At 41.3% G+C, this 20,592-nt stretch overlaps 2 protein-coding genes across 5 annotated transcripts in view; one reads left to right on the forward strand and one right to left on the reverse strand.

Moving 5' to 3' along the window:
* Positions 1 to 20,592, forward strand: part of FANCC (FA complementation group C) — a 292,921-nt gene that overhangs the window by 245,904 nt on the left and 26,425 nt on the right. For all 3 annotated transcript variants that reach the window (XM_059072360.2, XM_059072358.2, XM_059072361.2), the window contains one exon: positions 12,093 to 12,249. In XM_059072360.2, coding sequence (XP_058928343.1) covers positions 12,093 to 12,249 — 157 coding nt within the window. The remainder of the gene's footprint in view (positions 1 to 12,092; positions 12,250 to 20,592) is intronic.
* The window catches only part of AOPEP (aminopeptidase O (putative)), a 572,337-nt gene that overhangs the window by 142,801 nt on the left and 408,944 nt on the right, over positions 1 to 20,592 (reverse strand). The window contains exon 16 of one of the 2 annotated variants that reach the window (XM_067041205.1): positions 5,996 to 6,476. The exons of the other annotated variant lie outside the window; for it this stretch is intronic. Within the exon in view, the coding sequence (XP_066897306.1) occupies positions 6,441 to 6,476 (36 nt within the window). The 3' untranslated portion in view covers positions 5,996 to 6,440. Of the gene's footprint in view, positions 1 to 5,995; positions 6,477 to 20,592 lie in introns of those variants that run through there. 2 annotated transcript variants of the gene reach the window in all.

Raw genomic sequence — 20,592 nt, forward strand, 5'->3', positions numbered from 1 at the left:
TACATTGCCCATCTGTTCTTGCATGCTGTCTACTTTATCCATTAGTGCCCTTAGCATGTTAATCATAGTTCTTTTTAATTTCCAGTCTGATAATTCCAACATCTCTGCCATGTCTGGTTCTGATTCTTCCTCTGTCTCTTCAAATTGTGTTTTTTTTCCCCTTTTGGTATGTCAAGTAATTTTTTTCTTAATAGCTGGACAAGATGTGTACTAAGTAAAAGGAACTGCTGTAAGCTTTTTGTAATGTGGTGGTGAGATGTGAGGGGAGGGGAAGTGTTCTATAGTCTTGTGATTAGGTCTCAGTCTTTCAGTGAGCCTGTGCCTCTGCCCTGGAAACTTCATAAGTTTTTCTCAGTTTTTTTCTTCCTCTTAAGTGGGATAGTATGCCTAGAGCTGTCTGGAAGTGGTTATTTCCTTTCCCCCTGGTCAGTTAGGCTCTGATAATACTCCTGAGGTCAGGCCTTGTTAAGAAAAACAGAGAGCTCTGTTGTATTTAAAAGTGATTCCCTTTCCCCTCTTTCTGCCTAAAGCAGGGGTGACTTTTTCTCTGATATTTACTATGTGAACCTGGTGGGAACTCCTGGAGGTAACTCTCACAATATTGTGGGGGCCCCTCTAGGACTGAGTCTCCCTGGAGTTTTTAACTCTCAGAGTTGTTCACACTGACCCTCCAGCCATTTGCTAATTCCAGTTCAGGTTTTCCTACCCAGCACTGGTGCCTGTGGTGGTTTCTACTTGTGGATCTCTGCTCCAGTCAGCCATGATTCCCTGTATTCGCTTACCTGTTATCTCCAGTCTAGGGGACCAAGGTTTGCCCTGTGTCCTCCCTTCTCTTAAGGATGCAAGAAGAGTTGTTGATTTTTCAGTCTGTTCTGCTTTTTACTTTTGTTAGGACAAAGTGGTGACTTCCAAGCTCCTGACATGCAGAATGGGAAACCAGAAGTCTCTATATGGTACATTTTTTAAAAACATTAACTGCAGTACCATTATTATATCTTAAAATTGACACTGATTCATGATCAATGTATTTAGGCAGAGAACAAATTCTCCTGTTTGGTTTTTTGGAATTAAGAGTCCAAAGTCCACACATTGCATTTGGTTGATGGGTTCACAAATCTCTTTCAATCTATAGGTTCCTTTTGTTTTGCAAATTATTTCTTGAAGTAATTTTGTTGCTTTTCCCCACTCTCAGGTTACAGAGCATCCTACCGCCTTGAGTGTGATAAAGGGTGCATTCGCCCCCTCAACCCTCCACTGACTTAAGATGCTCCCTTAGTCATATACAGTCATCTATCAGTATCCATGGGGGATTGGTTTCAGGATGCCCGTGGATACCAAAATCCACAGATGCCCAAGTCCCTTATATAAAATGGCAGAGTACAGTTGGTAGTACAGTTAGCCTTCCTTATCTGTGGATTGAGTTGTACTTAATTTCTGTATGCATTTAGGCCTGTTTTATTATTTTCTGTTCTGTTTCTTTAGCCTATCATATATTTACACATCAGTACCACTTTGTTTTAATAAGAGTTTTTCTAGTATAAAGTAAGGCTATTTCCCACTCATTTCTCTTCTTTTTCTGGGTTTTTCTGGCAATTCTTGATTGTCTTATCTTTCAAGTAAACTTTGAAACCAATTTGTCTAGCTCCAGGAGAGTCAGCTCATGTTATTTGGAGGGAGGCTCATGTTAAATATGTAGATTAACCGAGGAAGAATGGACAACTTTATGATGTTAAGGGTTTCTATCCACCTATCCAAGAACACTTATGTCTTTCCATTTTGTTCAGGTTTACTTTTATGATCTTAAGGAGTCTTTTACATATTTTTCACATATAGGTTTTAGACATTTCTTATTCCTAATGGTTTCATTTATTTATTTATGCTGTAGTAAGTGGATCTTCTTCCCATTTTCAAATTGATTTATTAATTTGGAAAGTGAACAACCTCAAAGCTGCCATCATTCTTTCAGAAGAAGTAGTTACCAATAGAGTATTTGTTGTTTTTCTTATATAATTCCTAAAAATTATAATGTATATTTTAATTTCATTTTTTATGAAAGTTATAACTCAGGAATTTGTTAAGGTTAAATTTAGAAAGAGATATAGAATGTTAAATTATTTGATGCTTTACTAAAAAGTCAGAACATAATTTTCATGGTTAAAAATATGAAGTCTTTTTTTCTGTCTACTTTATACTTATGTCAAAATTTATCCAAGAGTCTGAACCTCCTGAGGAGTCTGATCAGTTATCTTTGTTATTTATTTAAGATATTGGGTAATAATCAATCTGAAAGTCTGTATAATGTGGTAAGTGTGCTCCACATGCATGTGTCCATCACATCATTTACCTGAGTACACACTGCAGGTTCTAGTGGCTCACACCAGAAAATTTCATTTTTTACCCTCCAAAGCAATTATACATAGTATTTACTTTTAAGTAAAACGCTCTTTGCGTTTCACCTTGGTAGCTCTATTTCTGATTTATTTAGTAATGCATTTTATTGAAGAATATGGCCTTAACAACGTGTATTTCCAGTCTTACTTTTTCAACAAGAGTTGAATTAAAGGGAATGAGAAGGAGAATGCCCCTCGGCATCCTCTGTGAAACCCCACAAAGCTGCTTCAGAAATTACTGGTGAGAAGAAGGCCTGCTTAGAGAATAGCCTCTCTTCCTTGACCAGCAGTGCTCAGATGGAAAGCTGAGGGTAGCAGCTCCAAGAGTAGGCCTGAACTCCTTTGCTATTTATTTTACTTGTGATAGCATGTTCTCCCTCAGTAACTAATAAAATTTATTTGGTTTGTAAAATTATGTCTGCTAATCCACAGGGGACAGACTGTCGAGAAATGCTGGGTGGTCTTCAACTTGTCCAATTCTTATGGCTTCAGCTCAGCAAGTTCCCCAAGCAGTGGCCTAAGGGCTGGAGCCTTTCCATGGACACTTTCCCATAGACAGAGCATCCCAGCCACATGTTGACATGGGGAGGCTGATTCACATTACCACCTCCGCACTGGTACCCCCTTTCCCCCAGCCCCTTGAAGAGTTCCCCATATGTGCTGCGTGGTCATTTAGAAACCACGTACTTTCTTTGACCAAGGAGTCCTGCCCTGTGTTTAGCCTTCCAACTATTTGCTTACCACAGTCACCAGTGGAATTTCATCTGGTTTACAATTGCTTGGGTGTCTTTGGCCTTGGCTTCCAAATAAAGTCACATATTTTCAGAAATGGGCAGCCTGTCCTTTTTTTTTTTTTGTGGTATGTGGGCCTCTCACTGTTGTGGCCTCTCCCGTTGTGGAGCACAGGCTCCGGACGCGCAGGCTCAGCGGCCATGGCTCACGGGCCCAGCCGCTCCGCGGCATCTTCCCGGACTGGGGCACGAACCCGTGTCCCCTGCATCAGCAGGCAGACTCTCAACCACTGCGCCACCAGGGAAGCCCCAGCCTGTCTTCTTTTAAACAGCAGATGCTTGCTCCTCTCTGCAGTTTAGATAACCTAGAGGAACTTCATAATTTCTTGGCTTAAAAGTCAAACCAAACTCCTTAAGTCTATCCCTGGGGTTGCCGTAATAGCCACCTGCAGGCTGCATATTGTGTAAAACCCTTCTGGGAGGGCTACTGCAATCCTTTCATAAGCCTGTGTAGTACAAGTAATTCTGCATGACATGGCCTCTAAGGTAAACATAAATCCATTGCTTCAAAAATATTGAGAAGTTTGATAACTAGTTGGAGAATTTTTTCTACATACTGGAATGAATGAGCCAATGAACAAATGAAAGACAGAGTGGGTATGTGACTGACCAAGCAACTGACCTCATGCAGTAACTGTGAGTGTCAAATAGGGTGACCATACAATTATAAATTGTAGACTGTGACACTTTTGAGAGTTAAAAAGGTACCTATTATAATTATGGTGGGATAAAAGACACAAACCTGTCCCAGGCACACTGGAACATATTTAAATGGGTCCAGTGTTTATAAAATGTTTAGCATGGTGCCTGGCACCCAAAATAAATACTCAATAACTGTTAGCTTATTGTTGTTATTATTGTTATTGACTTTAATAATAATTATGTTATTTTTGATAATGTTTTATTAGGTTTTCTCAAGCTTATATCTTTTCCTCCTAATGAAATTATCACTGAACTAAGTCCAGATGTAGCTAAATTTCCATTGCTGAAAAAGCTAATACAGCCTCCAAAGATGCTAAATAAAAAAAACTAAATTACAAGAAAAGGCTAACCTTCAACCAAGCTTCTAGTTTTGTGTTTTTTCAGCTCTGATAAGAAAAAAATCAGACTTTAAGGCTTTAAATCTGGCAATCCAGTGGTTAGGACTCGGCGCTTTCACTGCTGGGGCCCAGGTTCGATCCCTGGTCAGGGAACTAAGATCCCAAAAAACATGCAGCACAGCCAGAAAAAAAAAAACGAAAGAAAAATCAGGCTTTAAATATTGTCAGTATAGGTGAACGTCTAAACGAAGAAAAGCTAGGGTAATACCAAGGACAAAAAGTTAGCAAAGCAGTAGTAGTAACTAATACTCCCATTTCTATCTATCCTGGCATCCTCTTTTTTTTCTTTTTTAAGCTTACTAAGATATGATCACAAAATTAGTTATTGAAAAAGTTTACTTTTCAAGTAAAAACCTGCTGATACTGATTTGTAATAGACATTCCAGTATGTTTGGATTTGTACATTTCCTTTTATCGGTGTTGCTGCTCTTTAAGAAGTGACTTCTCTGCACATATAAGTGATAATGATGGCACAGTTTCCTCAAATTTGATATACTTCTTTGATCAAGTTTTCATGGAAATACACCTTTGAAATGTAATAGAGAATATTCTTTCTGGGTCCTTGGAATTAAGTAGTTCTCAAAAAAAGTTGGTCCTGATTTCTATGGGCTACTCGCGCAGCCCAGGCAGCCCTTGATTTCTTTCTGGTTTGGAAAGATGGAACACTGTCTGCGTTCCTCTTGAGTAAGGAAGCTCCTTTCTCTCCTCTACCTCTCAGACAGCGTTAGAACACATTCCCTACCGATGATCGCCGCCCTCCGGAACCTCTCTTGCAAAGTATTGAATTCCATATTCTGGTTTTGTATTATAGCTATAAAAAACATTTGGAGCCAAAATTATTTAATAAGCATCTGGACCAATTTCTTTACCTAATTACATCTTTTTCAAGGGGATGGGGCACACAACTAACTCACTAAATTGAATATTTGGGGAAACAAAGTACAGTTTTTTAAATGTCCTGGAGGCATCTGTCCAGAAGAGTCTAATAGCAGGAGATGTTGGACAGGGTGGAGTGTCCTGTCCAGGCCTCTCCTGCTCTGTGTCAGAAATTATAAAACAGCTATAATGCAGAAAACTTCCTGTGATTATTAGGTAGGAATTTTGGAGAGCCAAGTTTTTAATCTTAATCTGTTTTTCTTGAATTTGTCATTTTGATCAGTATCCAGGCTAGATGGATGGAATAACTGTAGACAGAGTAGGAAAAGGACAGCCTTAGAGTTTCTGTAACTAACACATGTTGAATAGAATGGAAATTTTCAGTGTCCCTAATAACGTTTTTCTTTTTTTACTTTATTGGCGCTTTAACATTTCCACAGAAATATATACATTTTATCAGGTCAGGTGAAACAATGCAGAAGTATATACAGAAAATGTCAATTATCCCCTCCTTATCACACTGTAGTACTTCTGGTAACCGGTTATACCTTATACTCTTGTAAGCATTAGAAATCTATGTGAAACAATTTTGTCTCTTTTTTTAATAAGATTTTTTAAAAAAACAAAAAGAAAAACAGCATTGCATCATACACATGTCTCTGGAACCTGTTTTTTAACCAACATATCCTGGGTATCCCTCAAGGGATATAGATCCAATTCATTATAAAATAGGAACATATTTCCTAATATGAATGGACCTTAATTTATTTAGCTATTTGCCAATGGATACATTCAAGTTGGTTCTAATTTTTTCTTTAGAATATTGCTGCAATAAATACCTTCTAACTAATGCTTTTATTTCTGCCAGGCAGATTCACAAAAGTATGGTTATGATGACCAGGGATATGTGTCTTTTAAGTTTATTAGGTGGTATCACATGACTTAACCAAAAGGGCAAAGCCATTCCCTGTCCCACTTCTGAGAACACCCATCTCCTATACTTGCTTTAGCACTGGATGTTATCATTCATCTAAACATTTGCTGATGTGAGCATGAAAAAATGATACCTCCTTGATGTGTTAGTTTACCCTTCTATACTATTAATAAGGTTGAAAATCTGCATATTTTTACTGGCCATTTGCACTTTTATAATTTGCCTTCTTTTTTCCTGGTTTTATTGAGATATAATTTATATATAATGTAAATTTTATATACTTTACATTTACAGTCCAGCCAAATTCTGTTATGCAGTATATTAAGATCATGTTGCTTTGGTAACTTCTTCACCCAAGATTAATTGTAGTTAAGTCTTTGATGTTCTAGAGAAAAATAGATTTTTTTTTTTTGTTAATAGATGATTCAAATACTAAACATGAGCCCATAGATTTAATCATTTACAGCAATTAGTAGAGTGTGCTATGAATCCAGGGTAATAAAAACAATTATTAACATATACATTTTTCAAACTGTGTCTGAGAATAGAACAAAAATATTATGTACTTACTGACTTGAGTATAGAACTTACACAACTCTTATGTAAGTTTGTAACTGAGCAATATCTTTTAATTCAGATATTTGCTGGAACTACCATTTTACACTAGCTTCCTTTCACATTTGTTCATATCTATCTACTGTTCATCATTCTTAACAGCTCCTGCCTCTGTGCACTGGGCATCACTCGGCCACCATGACCTCATGATAGAAATTATACTGTGCATATTGCTATTCAGAGAGCTTAGAAATGGGACTGCCTCTGAAGAACTCTAACTGAAGTGAGAAACTTTTCTAATGATGTACATATTTATTTCACATAGATCCTCAAAAAAGATAAGGTGTGATGAGAGCAGGTGTTATTTGGGAAGGGAGGAGCCACTGTGCGGCCAAGTTCTTCCCCCTCCACCTCAGAGCTTCCCTGCCTCTCAGGGGCTTTCTGGCTCTGAGACAGAGGCTACAGACACCCTCTCCCTACTCCCAAGGGATATTCTTCTTCCTCAAGAAAGCTGGACAGAAATTCCTTCCCAGGCGTCTGTTAATGTGGCTAAAATTGTCTGATAGCCTGGACTTTTGAAAAGACTTCCCTAGACACTGAAGGAAGTGAACACAGGGTCCAGGCATCTGGCTCACCCGGGAAAACTGTCTGATCTCACCCCTGTACCAGGCCCCAGCTTCTGAGCAGCATCCTCCACTCTCCTGCCTGCAGAGTGGACAGGCTTATATATGACTTGAGGCTGAGGATTGGCTCCAGCACCAGACCTCCTAGGTTCAATTCGTGGCTGTGAATCCTCAGTCCCTCTCCAACCTCAAAAACTACGGATAAGGCTTCCCTGGTGGCGCAGTGGTTGAGAATCCGCCTGCCGATGCAGGGGACACCGGTTCGTGCCCCGGTCTGGGAAGATCCCACATGCCGCGGAGCGGCTGGGCCCGTGAGCCATGGCCGCTGAGCCGGTGCGTCCGGAGCCTGTGCTCCGCAACGGTAGAGGCCACAACAGTGAGAGGCCCGCATACCACAAAAAAAAAAGGATAATAATGGTACCTGTTTTGTAGGGTTGTTATGAGGATTAAAATACAAGTAAAATGCTTAGCGTTGTTCCAGGTGAGACCTTAATAAATGGCAGCCACTGGTCCTTCAGCCTCACCAGCTCCTCTCATCCGGCGCATCGGCAGTCAGCCTAAAACACCACCTTTCAGGAACACACAAGGCCACCACCCTGTGTGGCTTCCTGTTGTCGCTCACTCCTAGCACAGCCATACCTCTGAAGACCAGTCTGCAATGCTGGCTGCACTTCCACTCTTCTTCTCATGGACTCTGCCTTCAGTTTCTATCACTCCATCCCCATCCCACACTTTCCTTGGGGAGGTCACAAAAGGCCTGCCCGATGCAGTCCTTGTGTTCCCCTCCGCGTGTCCTCAGCCCCTCAGCAGACTTGGTCACGGCTGGACTGGCCTTCTCTTCCTTGGTGACATGCTTCTCTGCTTCTGTGTCTCCTGTCTGCCTGGCGCTCCTCCTTCTGTCTGCAGCTCCTCCACCTCTTCCTTTACCTGTTGAAACTGCTTGGGGCACAGACCTGGGCCCTCTCCCCACTCAGACCTCTGTCCCTCAGAGTTCTCCATTCTCTTGCTGCTCCATGCCATCTGACAGCTCCCTAATATAGATCTTCAGCCCAGATCTCTCCCCAGAACTTCCAACTTGGATATTCAAGGACCTACGTCATACCTCTGTTGGATTGTGCCTCAGACATTCTAAATTCACACACCCCAAACTAAGCTCTCAGTAAATCCTTCACAAATCTTTTCTTCCCTTCCTTCCATTGAGTAAATGGTATGTCCATCCATCTTGCAGCTCAAGAAACTTGCGACAGCCTTGATTCCCCCCTCATCTTCACCAGCTCTCACCAAATTCATTGACAGTATCTCTTGATATTACTGCTAGAATACATCATCTCTCCTTCTCCAGTGCCACCCAGGTCCAAGCTAACACCAGCTCCCCCTGGAAATTTGCACCCACTCTTTTCTCTGAACTGAGTTCTCTGTGCAGCAATCCGAGTGATCTTTGAAATGTAAATTGGATCCTGGCACTCCTCTGTTTAAAACCTTCTGGGCCAGGGCTTCCCTGGTGGCGCAGTGGTTAAGAATCCAGCTGCCAATACAGGGGACACGGGTTCGAGCCCTGGTCCGGGAAGACCCCACATGCTGTGGAGCAACTAGGCCCATGTGCCACAACTATTGAGCCTGCACTCTAGAGCCCACGTGCCACACCTGCTGAGCCCACATGCCACAGCTACTGAAGCATGCGCACCTAGAGCCCATGCTCTGCAACAAGAGAAGCCACTGCAATGAGAAGCCCATGCAACGCAACAAACAGTAGCCCCTGCTCGCCGCACCTAGAGAAAACCCGCATGCGGCAACGAAGACCCAACACAGCCAAAAATAAATTAATTAATAAATTTAAAAAAAAAAAACAAAAAAAACCCTTCTGGGCCAGAATAAAACACCAGACCCTTGCCTTGCCTGTGGTCCTGCACAGCCTCATCACAGGCCGCCTCACCTTTGCTCTCTTCTGACGCAGCTGCTCTTCCCTCTGCTGAGGTGCTCTTCCCACTACTCTTCACCTTGCCTATCCCACCAAGCTAGTCTCCAGCTAAACTCAACTGGAGAGGCTGTCCCTGACCACCTGATCTACATTGGGCCCCTCCTGATATTCTCTTTTTCCTCAGCCTGTCCTTTTCCTTCATTGCCTTTATCAGTTCGGTGTGTGTGTGTATGTACGTATGTACGTATACCTCCCACTGGGCCCTAAACCGCTAAGGATACAGATTAGGTCTGTTTGTTCCCAGTTGTTTGGCCTGCACCCAGCACATTGAGTGCCACACGGGAAGTGCTTAGTCATCTTCCTTGAATGCGTGACTACCAGCTCCTTGCCATCAAGTATAACAGGGGTGGTGGCATGGCAATGGCAGCCCAAAGCACTGGTGCCACAATAGACTACATCCGTAGTGTGGCCCCAGAATGTGCCAGGTGATACGAGTTTGGGGCACCATGGCAGTTCTTCATTGCCAGGTATGGAGAGGTGAGGGAAGGGGGTCCTGTAAGACTTCCCAGAAGAGCTGAAGCTCACGGTGAGATGGGAGTTATAAAAAGGGTCGGATGAGGGCCATGCCTCCCTCCCTTTCTCCTGCCCTTCTGCCTGCTCCTGTGACAGACCCTACAATTCTTCAGCCTCCTCCAGTCTTGCCCCAGAGTTAATCTAGGACAAGGTCTACAGGAGTTAGGCTATGAGAGAAGAGCAAAAAGAAACGACTAGAAATTGCTACCCTGTGTCTTTGCCTATTCATTTCCTGCCCCCGTACCCATTCCCTGGGCTTCATGCCAGCTCCTGCAGAGAAGTGGCCCAGAAGTGATGGTGAAGGGAAAGACCCTGAAGGGGTTGTTGGGTAATGGGAGACCTTTGTGTCCCCAGCTTTCATTTTTCTTATTAAAAGCAGTAAACATCTTTAGCAGAACCTGGAAAAGCACTCTGCTCTCTGTGGTCCTGCAGGTGAAAGGGCAGGAGGCCTTGGAAAAGCAGGGCCGAGAGAAGAAAGCCAAGTTCCACCAGGTCAGAATAGGCTCAGCATTCACAGGGAGGGCCCCCCAGCCCGTGGCTCAGAGTTAGACAGATGTCCCCCTAGTGCTCCCTCCCAGGAGAAGTAGAATCCCTGATTCACTGACCTGACATAGGAGGAATCTCCAAATACATTATCCTGTAGAAATGTAACTTACAAAATGGTTAGGGTCTATAGTGTATCATGCTGTGGATCAACCAGTCCAACCACCTTTTATGAAATTATTACTAAAGAAAATTTTCAACAGACTTACAAATACAGTGATTAAATATTTACTATGTGCCAAGAACTGTCCTAAGCACTCACTGTACATGTGTTATTATTGCATTTGTTCCTTCTGACAACACTAGGAGGGAGGTAGGCCTATTTTACAGATGAGTAAACTGAGGTTTAGAGGTTAAGTAACTTTCCCAAGGTCATATACTGAGTAGGTGGTGGCTCTGGGACTCAAACCCAGGGCTGACTCTACATCTTAAACCACTGTGATGCACTTTCAAACATAACTGTTTCTTAAATTAAGGACTGCATTTACCTGGATATCTCAAGGCCTTTTTCCATCACATTTTTTATCACTCTCTTTCTTCCTTCACTATATATTTATTTGTCCTTTTTGAAAGCATTTTTCTTTCTTGAGTTGAAGTGGAAGCATATTTGCAAAGGGATACTTGGTACATATTCATTGATACTATAAATATTAACTGCTACTATGACCATAATGAAAAAAAGTCACAGTTTGGATTTGTTATTGCATTTTGAACTTTCTTTTTTTTTTTTAGAGTATAATTGCTTTACAATGTTGTGTTAGTTTCTGCTGTACAATGAAGTGAGTCAGCTATATGTATACCTATATCCCTTCCCTCTTGGACCTCCCTCCCACTCAACTAGGTCATCACAGAGCACCGAGCTGAATTCCCTGTGCTATACAGCAGGTTCCCACTAGCTATCCATTTTACACATGGCAGTGTATCTACGTCAAACCCAATCTCCCAATTTGACCCACCGTCTCCTTCCCCCACTATGTCCACATGTCCATTCTCTACATCTGTATCTCTATTCCTGCCCTACAAATAGGTTCATCTGTACGATTTTTCTAGATTCCACATATATGTGTTGATACACGATATTTGTTTTTCTCTTTATGGCTTACTTCACTATGTATGACAGACTCTAGCTCCATCCACATCTCTACAAATGACCCACTTTCCTTTTTATGGCTGAGTAATATTCCATTGTATATATGTACCACATCTTCTTTATCCATTCATCTGTCGTTGGACATTTAGGTTGTTTTCATGTCCTGGCTATTGTAAATAGTGCTGCAATGAACATTGGGGTACATGTGTCCTTTTGAATTATGGTTTTCTCAGGGTATATGCCCAGTAGTGGGATTGCTGGGTCGTATGGTAGTTCTATTTTTAGGTTTTTGAGGAACCTCCATACTTTTCTCCATAGTGGCTGTATCAATTTACATTCCCACCAACAGTGCGAGAGAGTTCCCTTTTCTCCACACCCTCTCCAGCATTTATTGTTTGTAGATTTTTTGATGATGGTCATTCTGACCAGTGTGAGGTGATACCTCATTGTAGTTTTGATTTGCATTTCTCTAATGATTAGTGATGTTGAGCATCTTTTCATGTGCCTCTTGGCCATATGTATGTCTTCTTTGGTGAAATGTCTTTTTAGATCTTCTGCCCATTTTTTAATTGGGTTGTTTGTTTTTTTGATGTTGAGCTCCATGAGCTGTTTGTATATTTTGGAGATTAATCCTTTGTCAGTTGCTTCTTTTTTCAGTGACTCATTTATATTAAAGTTTTGTTTATTTCTTACTGAAAGGAAGAAGATTTCTCTCCCCACGTCAGCTGTACTCTGCCTCTGGCTTCGGCACCTTCCCAGCCTTGAAAATACAATGCTGCATCTTTTTGAAAAGCTTATCTCCAGTGAGAGAAATTTACTGAGGAGGATCGAATGCTTTATGAAAGATTCATCACTGGTATGTGCCAGGTTTTGATGAGGAGAAAAATCCTTAAAGACGATGCTGTGTATCATTTCTTTTAGTCAGCACAAGCAGAAAAAAATGTAAACTAAAGAGCGATTGGCACCTTTTAAAACTATCATGTATCTACACTTTATTTTTGAAATGCCTAATGTAGGGGGCTTTTCTGCATACTTAGAGCATGTATTAAAAATAAAGTGAGGGAATTCCTTGGTGGTCCAGTGGTTAGGACTTGGTGCTTTCACAACTGTGGCCCCAGGTTCAATCCCTGGTCAGGGAACTAAGATTCCACCAGCCTACAAGCTGAGTGGCACGGGCAAAAAAAAAGGCAGGCTTCGAGATTTACTTGATCATTGCACCTTATATTGCATATTCACAAGAATTGACCTGACATTTGGACAACAAATTTTTTAAAACAGTATTTTTCATTTCCACATGGAAAGTTAAGTTTTAAAAAGTGAGGATCTTATGAACAATAGGAGGAATCAATTAACAAAGAAAAGCATTCAAAAAATCAACTTTTAACCCTTCGCTAGAGGAAAAATAAAATACTTAAAAGATACAAAACAAAACCCCAGAAAAATGGTTAAAACAACAAAAGCAACTGAGAATTCTGTCAGTTTTCTTTTGGTGTCAGCCTGCCAGCCTTGAACCCTCCCTCCATTCAAGGGCTGCCCAGTCTCCGCTCTACTCAGAACTTCTCAGGCCTGGGAAGTTCAGCACTCAGTGGGCCAAATGGGCCCCATTGCCTAATCCAGTGTCAGGGGCCCAGGCCCTCTGGCAGTCCTCGGAAGGCCAATGGGGATGGTTTCCCTCTGTGGGAGGCAGCTCTGGAATTTATGTGCATTTTTGTAAGAACAGGAATGAAGACCAATGCACTCTGAAAAAAACAATTAAAAAACTACAGGAGGTGTCATGCTTCTGGGGCCTCTTACAGGAACCTCAGTGGGCTCTAACATGTTTTCTCATTAGCTTTTGTAACCTAGGGGAGATATGGGGCAGAGATTTGCTTCCTATTGTACAGATGGAGAAACTTAGCTGGAGGGAGATGGTGAACCGTCAGATCTTATGTTGGTGTTCAGGGAACTGGGCGGAGGAGAGCGCGTGCCTCCCTGCTGAGCTGAGGCATGTGGTGGGGGTGGGGGTGAGTCTCTGCATAGAGTGCGCCGAGGTTGGCTGAGTTTGCACAGCCCCCCTCCGACACCTTCTATTTGTTTAATTCACTTAGAACTTCCTGGTTTTTTTCTTTCTCTTTTAAATTGGAGGCTGTGTAAGAGAATTATAATTGAATCTGCTGCCTTAGAATATCCCAGTTCTCTTTTTAGGTCCTGATCAGTCCCTACCAGCTCACATGTGTGACCATGGCTGTGCTTGCCTTCTCCCTATTTCCTGGGCTCCCCTTTTGCCTTCCCATTCTGGGGCCTCCCAGGTGACCATGGATAGTGTTGTAATCGCCAACAGCCATGATGCTTTCATCTGCAAGTTAGCTGGCACAAATTGAACCCAACTGATTTAGAAGTTTATAGTGTTTTATAGAAAAAAAGAAAAGAAGATAGGTATAAAGACTGAGAGAGCCCAAAGAGAGTTACTTTTAGGAAAATTCTCCTTGACCTCATCATTCAAAAGAGTTGCATATTATGGTGAAAAATAAGAAGGCACTTTATATTAAAATAATTATAATAAAATTCAATATAAACAAAGGCTTTTAGAAGCCCCTGGCAACCCATTCAAAACATTACCTTTATTATCAGGTAAATCTATTTCTAACTTAAATATACATGCTATAATTTAATTTTCTCTGGTCCTTTTTCAGTGGCAAAATATAGTAACTGAGCTATTTTCTTGCTTTCAAGGTTCCCATTAAATTTCCTTTAAGTCTTCTCCCTATAGAAAAATTCCAGTTTCATCGACTTCTCTAAGTTGGTTTGATTTAGCAACCTTGTGATTCTTCTCTGAGCCTCTTTGCGTCCTTTTCCCTGCGGCCCTAGGGCCTGAGCAGCACTTCAGTAAACACAGGATACTGTGTATGAGAGAGAGAGAGCAGGCGCTCCCATTAAACATCGCATTGTATAACCTTCGGTCTCCAATTTACAGTTTAAAATGATTTCCCCCAAACAGTTTTGAAGTCAGTTGATTTACCAAGAGCATTTATCAGGATCATGTGTGTAGACATTCAGAGCTTCCATTATGGTTAAAGGGGGGATTCCAGAGGGTGTTAGTTGGTTTAATTTATTGTGGCATTGGCAGGATGTAACCCCTCTGTGCCTTATGGTTCAAGGAGGTAATTATAATACAGAGCTGAAAGTCCTTGATTGGTGTGGGCTGCTCTCCTCAGGCATACTGGGCCAAAAAAACAGGCAGGCTGGAATAAGCCTGTGACGACTGAGTGATTGGAAGGGTAACCTGAAGAACCTGCTTCCTAATTACATCATCTGATTCATTTATCATAGCACAATATCTTGGTGCAGTGACAGGACCATGCATAAGTATCAGAGAGATCTTGAAGACTCAGCTAGCACAGGACTGCGGTACTTTCCTCCAGAAGAAACTTGATGCCTATTACATTAGAGCTGGATTCTGAGAGTAATTAAAGTGTGATGGTCTACATAACTTGTATTTTATATGGAGCACTGTTAATTATGTTTCCATCTCTTGGGACTATCCAGAATTAGCCCTAGAAATTCTATAGTTACCAAGATGTTGCAAAAACAAAAGATAAAAGTGTAGTACAGGTTGTACAAAGTGAAATAATCTCCCCCAAATGTTCTTTGGCCTCTCAAGGACGCGAGGCTTGGTATTTTCCATTAAGACTATGAATAATAAGGCACTAACCTAATAATCACCTGAATTCTAAGTGCATGTATATGTTTTTGACTTCTAAAATAAAAGTAAGTTTTCAAAACCTGTTTACTTTTGAGACTCACCCTTTGGCTCTCGTGGGCTGGACCTCCCCCAAGTACATGCCCACCTGCCACATCTGGTACTCCTAAATAAACCAAGGTATTAACCTCAGTTTGTCATCTACTGAGCAGACTGACACTTTTCAAAAGCAGAGGGTCTTGTGTGTCTCTTGACAGAAGAGGCAGTGGAAGACCTAATCCATAGCTTCAGACCTGACCTTAAAAACTGATGTCACCAAAAGCAGTGAAAGCCACTTGCTAATTATTCAGCTTTCTTGGCACTGTTTGGTTTCCCAAGGCTGGCCCCAAATCAGAAGGATGTTATGTTTTCCAGTTACAATTCTGTTTGTGGAGCCCAGAAAGCTATTGTTTATATTCCACATTTGAATGAAAAGTGCTGGCTGGGTGGCACTGTGCTTGGCTGCCCTGCTGCATGCCAGGGCCGGGATATACCCTGGTTCCCATGCCCTCCCATTTGATCCTTCGCTGGCTGGCCCCTCCAGCGGGATCTAGAGATTTGCCCACGAAGGAGTGTGGGGGTGGGGCGGGGGGGTGGTTTTGTTTATTCAGATTTTAAATCAGGAAACACTCCTGGTATTCTCTTCATAGCGCCCTTAAAATTAGCTCTTTATCTTGTCAAGTATACCTCAATAAAGATAGGGTGAAAAAGTAGTTCTTGATCTAATAAGAGCTTAAGAATAATAAACATGCAGATACCTCAGTGTCCTGCTTGACCTCCCTCATATGAGATAAGATGCATTCTTGTTTTCATTCTCCAGATAGCAATCATAGCCACTTCCAAAAGAAAAAGAAACTTCTTTTACACAAAATTCCAAAGACAGCTCCCCTTTAATAAAAAATTATACTGAAGAATTAACTCCACATCCTGGATGATGTCAGTTTTCTCTGTTTGAATACCTTCTTACTAATGTTCTAGGATTTTCTTTTCCTGCTTTCTCATTAGCAGTCTTTTAAGCATTTCTTTTTTGAGATTTTTAATGTGATACATGTAATTTAACAAAAGCTGAGGTAGCTAATTTAGCAGTGAGTGAATAGAAAAGTGTGGAGGTGGTTTCTGCTTGTAGCTAAGAGGCTAAAAAATAAAATCTCAGACAGTAACTGCACTTTCCAGCATCGACCTCAAGGGGGCACCAGATCACCCAGCATTGTCTGTAAAGAAAGAGGCCTAGATCTCAAGTTCTGTTTTCACTGCTGGGGATGCAGGACTTGGCAGCCAGTCAGGGATGAAGGGAGAGAAACAAAACAAAAAAAAAAAAAGAGGAAGAAAACAAAACAGGGCAGTAGTTGACCTGGGAGGTCACTGCCATTCAGAGGCTGAGCCAAGAAGCAGCAGGGGGCTGAAGAGCTATCTCCCCGCCCCGCACCCGCCCCCCCCAGGCTACACAAACCAACAGGATAGAGGCCACTGGGCCAGGCTAGAAGAGGAACTTCAGATTTGAGGGATTTTGCTCTGCTTCCAGAGCTGGCATCCCTGTGTCTTAACCCTCTCAGAGAACACGGGTAAATTTAAAATACAAAAGTGCATTTGGTACTTGTTATTTTTTTTTTAAGCCCAGAAATGACAGATTTATCACTAATTAAACAATAATTGCATTATGGAGTACTGAAAAAAAATTGCTTGTAGTATAAACAACATCTGGTAAAGATTAAAAAGAAAGAATCATTTTTCCAAGCTCAAATTTGTTGAAAGAAATGTGAATGTTTTGAAACAAAACAGATCTTAAAATGCAAAAGGGATATTTACAGTCTTAAGTTTGGTATTTGAGAGAAATGAAGAAAATGGCATAATATTTTACATGACAGAGGTGAAGATTTTTTATATAAGTAGATTTTTTTTAAACCAAATTGTTTTTGAACTCAGTAAAGGTGTTTTTTGAAATGAAACTTATGAAGAATCTTTTTTTTAAAGAAGAGTGTTATTTCTTGATGAATGGTCACCTTTTAACTTATATATTAAGGCAGGGGCTCCTCCCTGTCAAGGGTTTGGAAGAGTCAGCTACACAGTGGGACATGATTGCCAGCTGTTGGGTAAACTGGAGGAAAAGCGTTTCATCAGCAATTAATTTTTTTAAAAAAACAAACTCCATTCCAGAGTGAACTATATAAAACTACATAAAAATCGATTATGAAAGAGAAGCTATCCCAGGCTTACTGAACTTCAGTTTATCTCTCACCTGAAATTTCTCTCTTTATGTTTTTAGGAAAAATATCTATGAAGGGTGATAAATATAGATGGCTTGAGAATTTTTTTTTTTCTGTGTCTTCACTGCCTTTTTGTTTTTTATGAGAGGCATTCACTTTTCTCTGTGAATTACCTCAAATCATAGCATAATTTCCCTTTCTGGTTTATATTCTATCTTTTTCTCCCCTCTACCCATACTCTTTCTTTCTCACACACACAAAGAATCAAAAAATGTTAGAAAGAAGGAAAGATTTCTTCCTGAGAATTCTGTTCTTCTGTGTTCTTGGGCCTCTTTCAAGTGGCAGGTGGCTTGTAATAATCATTGATGAATCGGGTTGAAAACAGGTTAGACACTAAGGACAGAGAGCAAGCATTGATGTTATTTGTACAGTTCACGGCACAGAATGACAAGCTGGCCTCTCTGTCACCTCTGCCTACAATGCAGGCCTAGAGAATGCAGCCGCCGCGCACTTCTCTATGTTAGTTAGTCTTCCCTTGTTTTTTCGAGGTATGGGAATGGGCTGTCCTGGGCAGAGAGGAGATGAGCAATGCAGTTCTGGGTAACTGTGGCAGAGGTAAAGGGATGAGCACCCCAGAACAATCTGGTCCATAAGAAAAGGAAACCAGAGTCTGGAGCTCACCGTCATCATCTTCCATTCATCCTCTGACGTTTAGTGAAGGAATTGGGGGCAGTGTGAGGGGAGAGAAGAAGGGCATAACTCCTGTTATCGATGGCCTCCTGGTAACGTAGTTTCCCTAGACTTGAAATAATCTGTACACGGAAATCGTTAGACCATATGGAGAAGAGAAGAGCTTGAGAAGGAACAGATTTTGGTAGGATGGAGAAAAACAGACAAACAGATGGAACCCAAGAAAGGTTTTCTTTTCTGTCCTCATTGTAACAGGAAAGATAATTGCCTGGATTGTGGGGCTTCGGAACTAGGGTGTGGAGCTCTGGGTTGCAGAGTGACCTGTTATGTTAATGTAGGGTCCCGTTTTAAAAATAAAACAGGATACAGAGGGGTTAAATATTTGCCTCTCCCCTCACATGGATGCTGTAAAGATTTAGGGGGAATTTATGGCTTCCAGAGGAGCATAAATTAAGACTTTAATTCTATTTAGAGGATTCCCTTGATAAGAAAAGCGGCTTACGTTTGCTTTTGTGATTTGATGTCACTGGGACACATGCCTGGCCTGTGAGCACTTCGGCTTCATGAGGGGACTCACTGACCTTGAAATTATGTGCTCGGGAAGTGTGAAGAGTGTCATTTTTAAAACTATCCATAAAGGCTGCAGATGAGAAAGCTGTTCACAACTCTGGAGTGGTGAGGGAGACTGGTTTTTAAATCAAAATCTCTGCCATTGCTGTTTCAAGCCTGGTCATCTCCAGGAGGTTCCCCTGCCTCCTAACATCTGTTTTAAAAGCTAAAACAGGTTGTAGAAGCAGGTTGAGAGCAACCAAAGGTCTGAAATATTTGGACAGAAAGAAATCTAAGAGGAGAGTCCATTGGCATGGAGAGAACAGGCAGATTCCACACAGTCTGTAGATATTTAAAACATTTGATTGAGCTGTTTTGCTAGAAAACACTGCATAAAAGACAAGCATGTCCAAGCTCTTGTCCTCTTTCAACAAACTGAGTTAGAGCTTTCTTGCTTTCCCCCTTGCTTTTCAAGGTAGCCCTGTTCTACATGTTGGATCAGCCTTTTCTTTGCCATTTGGAAATCCCTGTAATCAGTATTGAATGATTTTCTACTAGCATCAAATCTATAGAGTGGTTCTGGAGTAGTTTAACTATTTAGAACAAAGGGAATGGTTCTATTTTACCATTTTCAATTTTAGTCTTTCTTTCTATTAATGCATTTTTAGGCTCTGTGTGTCACATGACAGTGTTGTTTGGTCTTAAACACACATTGTCTATATATAAGACTGAAAAATCGTTCTGGCAAATTTGATGAATCACATTTCTTCAGGACGTGCAGTTTGCTTTTCCCTTTTTCTTTTTAAAATTTAGTTATTTTATTTTTTGACTGCATTGGGTCTTTGTAGCTGTGCACGGGCTTTCTCTAGTTGCGGTGAGCGGGCGCTACTCTTCGTTGCCGTGCGCGGACTTATTGCGGTGGCTTCTCTTGTTGCGGAGCATGGGCTCTAGGCACGCGGGCTTCAGCAGTTGTGGTGCACAGGCTCAGCAGTTGTGTGCAGGCTCTAGCACGCAGGCTCAGTAGTTATGGCTCATGGGCTTAGTTGCTCCATGGCATGTGGGATCTTCCTGGACCAGGGCTCAAACACGTGTCCCCTGCGTTGGCAGGCAGATTCTTAACCACTGCGCCACGAGGGAAGCCCTGCTTTTCCCTTCTTGTTTGATTTTTCCATTATGAAATCATAGAAACTTCCATGATATTTTCTGGGCATATATCCAGTGACCTTTTAATAACTTATTATTTACAGTGAGGCTGAAAAGCAAGGAGATTAACTGACTTGTCTGAAATAAAAGCCAAAAAATATTCTGCCTCTCTTCTGTTGAACCTTTCTTCTGCCTCTCTTCAGTTTGAATTCTGCCAAATCACTCTGAGTATATATATAATGAATTTATCTATGAAAAATTTTAGTTGGTTTCTTTTAGATAAAAATGGACATCAGTGAAGGATTAGGGAGTATGGATTACTCAGAAAATAGAGATCTGTAACTTACAAATCGCAAATCTCTCTTCAAATAAAGGAATTATCCCATCATTTTAACAAGTGACAATACTCTTGTCTGAAGCCTTCTGTAACAGCCTGTAATGGCGGTGTATGGACACTAGATGGCGCACATTCAATGTTACAAAATGCCAGCGCAGAACAGGGTGGAAGAGAGTCCATGGAGATGGGCATCATTCTTTCTTCAGCTTGGTCTAGAAAACTTAAGAAAGAGAAAACGCATATCCTTTTTTCTGTCTTTCTAGTTGAGGGGGTATGAAAAAATGTTTCCCAAAGCTAGTCATATCAAGCTCAATGTGACTCAGAGAAATTCGCTATAGAGCCAATTCACTAACCTTTTGATGCTACTGTAAAACATCTTAGAACCCAAGTGGCATCTTCCTCTGGCTTAATGTCATGCTTTGAGCTCTGGCCAAAAAGATATGGAATCTGGGTCAGGCCCACTGAAGCCCCACCCAGGCCACAGTAGGTCGGCTTCTGCAGATTTATACAATCAAAACCTGTCATAAAAATACTCATGGAATAAATTAGATTGCTTTC

The sequence above is a fragment of the Kogia breviceps genome, chromosome 8, assembly GCF_026419965.1.
Source record: "Kogia breviceps isolate mKogBre1 chromosome 8, mKogBre1 haplotype 1, whole genome shotgun sequence".
NCBI lineage: Eukaryota > Metazoa > Chordata > Mammalia > Artiodactyla > Physeteridae > Kogia > Kogia breviceps.